The following is a 7,029-nucleotide window of genomic DNA, read 5'->3' as shown; positions in this document are numbered from 1 at the left end:
TTGAGTTCTAGTAGGACCAAAAAGATCAATATGGAACATTTCCAATGGCCGTTTGGTTGAAATTCCATCTTTTGATTTAAAAGATGATTTTACTTGTTTGCCCAATTGACAAGCGTCACAAGTAAGATCCTTATCAAACTTGATGTTTGGAATTCCTCTAACCAAATTTCTTTTGACTAGCTTAGAAATTTGATACATGCTAGCATGTCCCAACTTTCTATGCCAAAGCCATTTTTCAGATTCAAAAGATGTAAAGCATGTTACATTTTGTTCCTTTAAATCCTCAAGAGTTAATCCATACACATTGTTGCATCTTTTAGCTTCAAGAAGAACATTCCCAGTTTTCTCACACACAACTAAACAAACACATTTCTTAAAAATAACTTCAAAACCCAAATCACAAAGTTGACTAACACTAAGTAAATTATGTTTCAAGCCATGTACAAGGAGAACATCATTTATACAAGATGAGAAATTTTTACCCACTTTCCCGACAGCCACAATTTTTCCTTTTGCATCATCACCGAAAGTGACAAGCCCTCCATCATATTCATCAAGCTTTATGAAGAAGGTTGTCTTTCCGGTCATATGCCTAGAGTATCCGCTATCCATATACCACATATTTTCATTCTTTTTAGATGCTAGGCACACCTGATCTATGTGGTCTGCCATGAGACATGTTTGTGACTTGGTCTCGGTTTCTTCTTCATCATCATCAGAGTCATTCTCCAAGTCTTTCTATGTGGCCATCAGTCCTTTCTTCTTTCCTCTTTTCGGCTTTTCTTCCTTCTTTAGCTTGGGACAGTCAGATTTGAAATGCCCCATTTCCTTGCAATTGTAGCAAGTTACTTTGCTAAGGTCTTTCTTCACTCTCCTTGTGCTGCTGCCTTTGCTTTTGAGCTTAGGCATTTTCCTGAATTTTTTTGCAAACAACACAAACTCATTTTCAGAAGAGTTATCACTGGATTCTTCATCCAGAGGGTTAGTCATAGAAGAAAAAGCAATTCCTTTCTTTTTTGAATCCCTTTTTAAATAGGTGTTTTCAAAAGCAAGAAGATTTCCTCTCAAATCATCAAGTGTCATGGAATCTAAGCTACTGCTCTCAGAAATAATTAAAGTTTTAGTTTCCCACTCTTTTGTGAGACATCTCAACACTCTTCTCACTAGCACAGATTCAGAGTGTGTAATTCCCAGAGCATCTAAGCCAACAATGATGGCATTAAACCGTTCGAACAGTTCATCAATGGACTTTCCTTCCTTCATTGCAAACATTTCATACTCTCTATTCAACATGTCTGTTCGAGTCTTCTTTACAATGGTGGTTCCTTCATGGGTGATTTGCAATTTGTCCCAGATTTCCTTTGCCGTTGTGCATCTTGATACCCGTCGGTACTCCTCGAAGCTGATAGCACAGTTAAGCAGATTAACTGCCTTGGTATTTAATTCTATCTTCTTTCTATCTTCCTCAGTCCATCTTGCTTCTGGTTTGAGAGAGACTACTCCTTCAGCACTTGTAACAGTTGGATATTGAGGTTCATCCAAGATGATTTTCCAAAGTCTGTAATCCACTGCTTGTACAAATATCTTCATCCTCTCCTTCCAATAGGTATAATTTTTCCCATTGAAAAGAGGTGGTCTGTTGCTTGATTGACCTTCAGTCAGATTATAGGACACCACATTTGCGCCACTATTTTCTGCCATGAGGATCTTTACTCTAAGCTACAAAGCTTGATCTCTTTGAGACCAAGCTCTGATACCAATTGATGGTTTCAGTGGCTAAGAGAAGGGGGGTTGAATCTTAGCCCCCTTTTTGTTGCTAACACTTGCTGAATTCAGAGGAGACTTTTCTATTTTGGCTCGTCCCTGGACACGAGACTTTTTCTTTTATCTCGTCCCTAGTCACGAGACTTTTTGTTTTGTCTCGTCACTTTGCACGAGACATTTTTAGTTTTTGCTCCTGTGCAGTAGAAAACAGAAATGGAGTAGGAGAGAAGAAAGATTACACCCAGATATATCCTGGTTCAGCTACTAAGTGCAGTGCAGCCTACATCCAGTCTCCATCACAACAATGATGGAATTTCACTATAATCAACCTGATTACAAACTGTAAAGTGCTAACCCAACTTACAAGGGGATTCCCACAGAATCATGAAACACAACATAGATGAACAAAGGAACTCTAAGACATCTATGACTTTTTCTTTTAATTTTGCACTCTCTGCCTTTTTCCGCTCTATGGCTTTTTCATACAAACCTCACTGTTTGCCTTTTTCCATGAGACTCAAGACATGACAAAATTAAACAAAAAAATACAAAACTGAATACATTGAAGGAGAAGAGAAAACTGTTAGCTCAGGTAGCTCTGAGAACACTGTGCCTTGCACTCTCAAATTTTCTCCTTGCTCCAAACAGTGGTTGTTCACCCTTAATATAGAAGAGGGAAGCCTCCACTTATTGAAGCCAACAACTGAACCAACTTCTTCCTCCTTCAACTAATAGAACCGGTTCGGCCACATAGAGAGAGAAGAGATAACCATGCAAAACCCAACATGCAATTACCTCTAGTTCTTCCTTGATCATCACCCTTCATCAATCCGAGCTCTCCATCCTTGGCTTGCTCTCCAAGATGGATTTCTGGCCCTTGATGCTTCATGATGATAATGACTTCATCTGCTTCAATCTCTGCCTTAACCATCACTTCGCCACTCTAGCTACTCCCTGTGGTGGTTAAACAGAATCAAAGACAAGCCATGCTTCAAGAATCTCCCTTGCTGGCCGAATCTTTTCCTTCCATTTTTGAGCATGAAGAACTCAAGATAACCTCACCAAATCTAACCATAATTGGTGAGTATCTTAGCCACAACTCATTTTTATTTTAGTATGTTTTCTTGCCATCATCAGCTTGATGGTCTTGATGCATGCAACTTCTTCCTTTTCTTGGTTGATGAGCATAGCGTCCATAGCTTCCTGGACAAGGACCGAAGGAAGAAGAAGAAAGAGATGAGAGAGAATGTGAAGTTAAAGTAAAAGCAATTAAATGAAACTGAGACATATTGATAGATTGTTTTTACTTCCCTTGCTTTGAGTAGCGTATAGCATTAATCATAATGATTCCCTATCAAATCAAAGTCAAGTTCTCTCTCATGTTTCCAATGCTAGCTTATTAAGTTTTGAAATCCATTCTTAGCAAGCAATGGAATCCGTTGGAAAGCATGAAGCCTATTTGCTTTCTTAGTTTCGGACCAGGCTTGGAACCATTCATCACTAATAAGACTTGGGCTTGTAGTATTGAAATTAAAGTTGGCCCAATTAGTTAACATTTGCTTTCCTGATGAATTTTGTTTCGGATCAAGCATGAGAAAATTAACCATGGGCTTGGTTGTAACAACATTAAGCTTGGCCTATCAATAAAAATTCAGCCACTTATTATAAACCATGCATCAAGGCTGATTGTTGGGCTTAAACCAAAAGCTCATTTTTCGGCCCAACATAAAATCTGCACAACAAAATTATTAATTAAGCAAATATGAATTAAGATCAAATTAATAATTTTGTAGTTAATTATTTTAATAATGTTTGTTCATCATCAAACTTAAACAAGAGTTTTCCAAACTCATCAACCTTGATATCACTTATTTTGTATGGATAGGACCCGAAAGGGCAACTCGTGGACGGGGTTGAGGACGAAGAGAGAATGAGGGATCCGCTTCTACTGGCAATCAGGCCAAATTTCTGGCAGCAATGACCTAACTTGTCAACATTATGCAAGCTAGAGCGGCGGCTACAAATCAAGCGATAGAGAGAATGAATGGAAATGGTAATGGATCTGGAGGAAGCCCAGTTGAAAGTCCGATGACTTTGGCAACCTTTCTGAAGGTTAATCTTTCTACCTTTAGAAGATCCGCTAATCCGATGGAAGCTGACAACTGGTTTATAGAATTACAAGCGCAACATGTATCTGAAGGTTAATTGGTGGAGTTTTCTATTTATCAACTGGCTGGAGAAGCTCAGCATTGGTGGCAGGGAACCTACCACCTTCTGTAGCAAGGTATTGGGACTAAGGCAACCACTTGGGAGGTTTTTAGAGAGGATTTCAACAAAAAGTATTTCCTGAATTTTGTAAGACAAGCCAAGAATTGGAAATTAACATGATAAAGAACTCAAGAATATCTAGTAGTATTAGAAAATCTCTAATTCAATTCCAATTTGAAAATCAAATAAGTCGTATCTTACTCAGACGATAAAAAGAGCTAAGGTTATGCTAAAAGCCGCCAGTAGAAAACCGAAATAACTAGTTATAGTGGGCATAAAAAAGCTAAATGAAATAAGTTCTTTTTATACGTATGTTTACAAAGCACTTCCCTAAGTTTCCAAGGAAATACAATCGAATAGGAGAAGAAGAAAAAGATACCATTTGAGAAATACAATTGAGATTTGTGGATTTATCAATCATTATAGATGAATAAAAATAGAGTGACATCGGTAAGAAATCAATTCATCACCTATGACAACTATCCATCCTGTGGTTCAAAATCAACATATTTTTTGAGCAACTCGTAAGTTGAGTAAAATAATCCAAAAAAAATTTCAAATTATTTTTTTATTTCTAGTTTCTAGAATACTTCTATTTCTTCTTTCTATTTTAAAATAGAATATTTATTCAGTGCAGAGCTAGAGCTACTTTAACTAAGGCAAGGAACAATGATTGTGGCTGCTTACACAAGCAAGTTTGAGGTGTTGTTCCATTTTTCAAGAGTTTGTTAAGGTGCTCCTAAATGATATAAGGAGTGGAAGTGCATGAAATACCAGGATGGCTTGAGAGATGACATCATGCGAGATGTGGCACCTCTTGAGATTAAGAGTTTTACCGAGTTGGTAAATAAGAGTCGTGTGGTGGAGGATTGTTCAATGAGGAATATGAATGCAAGTTCTAACTGTGGTGGTTACCACAGCCGAGGAGGTGCAAGGTCTTTTGCTCCAAGGGACCGAAACTTCATGAGAGGAGGTTATGTTCAACAACCTCAACGTGGTCGGGCTACTTTTCGAGGGAACAACAACCATCAAGGAAGAAGATATGGAAGGTAACCTTAGAATGAACTGACTTGTAGGTGGTGTGAAAGTTATCACCCGAGAACTCTATGTAGAGCTGGATTGGGACTTTGCTATAGTTTTGGAGGAGCTAGACCATGTCTTGGAACTACCCCAAAAAGACCGAACGGAATGCTGATAGAGCTCAACAGCAAGGCGGTATATACGCTATCAGGACGGATGATGCTGCTAAGTCAGATACTTTGATCAGAGGTAAATGTGAAATTGGTGGTAAAGCGTTAACTACATTGTATGATACTGGAGCATTTCATTCATTCTTAGGCTTTAATAAAGCTGCTGACTTAGGGTTAACGGTGTCGGCATTGTCATTTGATTTACATCTGCATACTTCTACTTCTAAAATTGTGGTGACTAAAATAGGATGCCAAGAAGTTCCTTTTAGGGTGAAAAACCGAGAATTTGTTCATGATTTTATCTGTTTGTTAATAACTGAGTTAGACTTGATTTTGGGCTTGGATTGGTTATCGATGAATCTGGTGTTGTTGGATTCCTTTGAGCGTTCTATCTGGTTTATGTCTGAGGAATCAGAAGGACCGGTGGTGGCGCGAAGTTATTATTTAAATGTGGTGAAAGTGAATTGTAGTGGGACAGAGTGCCAAGGATTTATCCTTTTTGCTGCAAATTGTTTAGGAGATGAGCAAGACTTAGACCGAATACCAACCGTGAGAGAATTTTCCAAAGTTTTTCCCCGAAGATATACCCGAGTTTTCACCTCAGAGAGAGATTGAATTCACAATAGACTTAGTGCCGGGTGCTAGATCGATATCGATTGCACCATTGGATGGCACCTTTGGAATTGGTGGAGTTAAAGAAGCAATTAGAAGAGTTGATAAAGAAGAGCTTCATTCGATCAAGTGTTTTTCCGTGAGGAGCGCATGTGTTGTTGGTGAAGAAGAAGGATGGAAGTATGAGGTTATACGTTGATTACAGACAGTTGAATAAGGTGAGGAAATTGTATGCGAAGCTTTCAAAATGCAAATTTTGGAAAAGAGAAGTAAAATTCTTAGGTCATGTGGTAAGTAAGGATGGGATTGCAGTGGATCCATCTAAGATTGAGGCGGTGACTAAGTGAAAGAGGCCGATGTCCGTAATTGAGATTAAGAGTTTCTTAGGCCTGGCTGGATACTATAGGAGGTAAATCAAGGGCTTCTCACAAATTGCCCTACCGATGACGAAGTTGATGTGTAATGAAGTTCCGTTTGTGTAGATGCTAGAGTGCAAATAGAGTTTTCAAACCTTGAAAGAGAGGATAGCTTCTGCACCAGTACTTATTCTACCTGATCCGAATGAATCATTTGAAGTTTATTGTGATACATCACTTAAAAGTTTAGGTTGTGTGTTGATACAACATCGAAATGTGGTGGCTTATGCCTCAGGACAATTGAGACTGCATGAGATGAATTATCCTATGCATGACTTGGAGTTAGAGGTTGTGGTATTTGCTTTGAAAATTTAGAGACATTATCTGAAGGGGATAAAGTTTAGAGTCTTCTTCGATCATAAGAGTTTGAAGCATATTTTTATCAAAAGGAGTTGAATATGAGATAGAGAAGGTGGATAGAGTTGTTGAAGGACTATGATTTTGACTTGAACTATCATCCCGGAAAGGTAAATGTGGTGGCAGATGCCTTGAGTTTGAAGTCTTTAAGTGTAGCATGGACGATGCTCAAAGAGGAGGAATTGTTAAGTAAGTTTGTGAGTAAAGTTAGGAGTGGAGGATATGGCCGAAGGTGTGAGTTTGAATCAGTTGCAAATCACGAGTGATTTTAAGACTGAGATTCAGAAAGCACAAGAAGGTGAAGAGTTACAGAAAATGTTAAAGACTGTGGGATACGGAAAACAAGAAGAGGTTAAGAAGGATCAAGAGGGGATTTGAAGGTACAAGGAGAGAATTTGCGTACCAAGTGTAGGAAACTTGCA

General features: G+C 38.5%; 1 protein-coding gene across 1 annotated transcript; it reads left to right on the top strand.

Moving 5' to 3' along the window:
• Positions 1-5,186: 5,186 nt before the first annotated feature.
• LOC112729925 (uncharacterized) lies at positions 5,187-5,837 on the top strand. The gene has a single exon (XM_025780058.1). It carries the CDS (start codon positions 5,187-5,189, stop codon positions 5,835-5,837), a length of 651 nt encoding a protein of 216 aa, XP_025635843.1.
• The last annotated feature ends 1,192 nt before the right edge of the window (positions 5,838-7,029 follow it).

Source organism: Arachis hypogaea, chromosome 12, assembly GCF_003086295.3.
Source record: "Arachis hypogaea cultivar Tifrunner chromosome 12, arahy.Tifrunner.gnm2.J5K5, whole genome shotgun sequence".
Lineage (NCBI taxonomy): Eukaryota > Viridiplantae > Streptophyta > Magnoliopsida > Fabales > Fabaceae > Arachis > Arachis hypogaea.
This window is presented reverse-complemented; position numbering and strand designations above follow the sequence as displayed.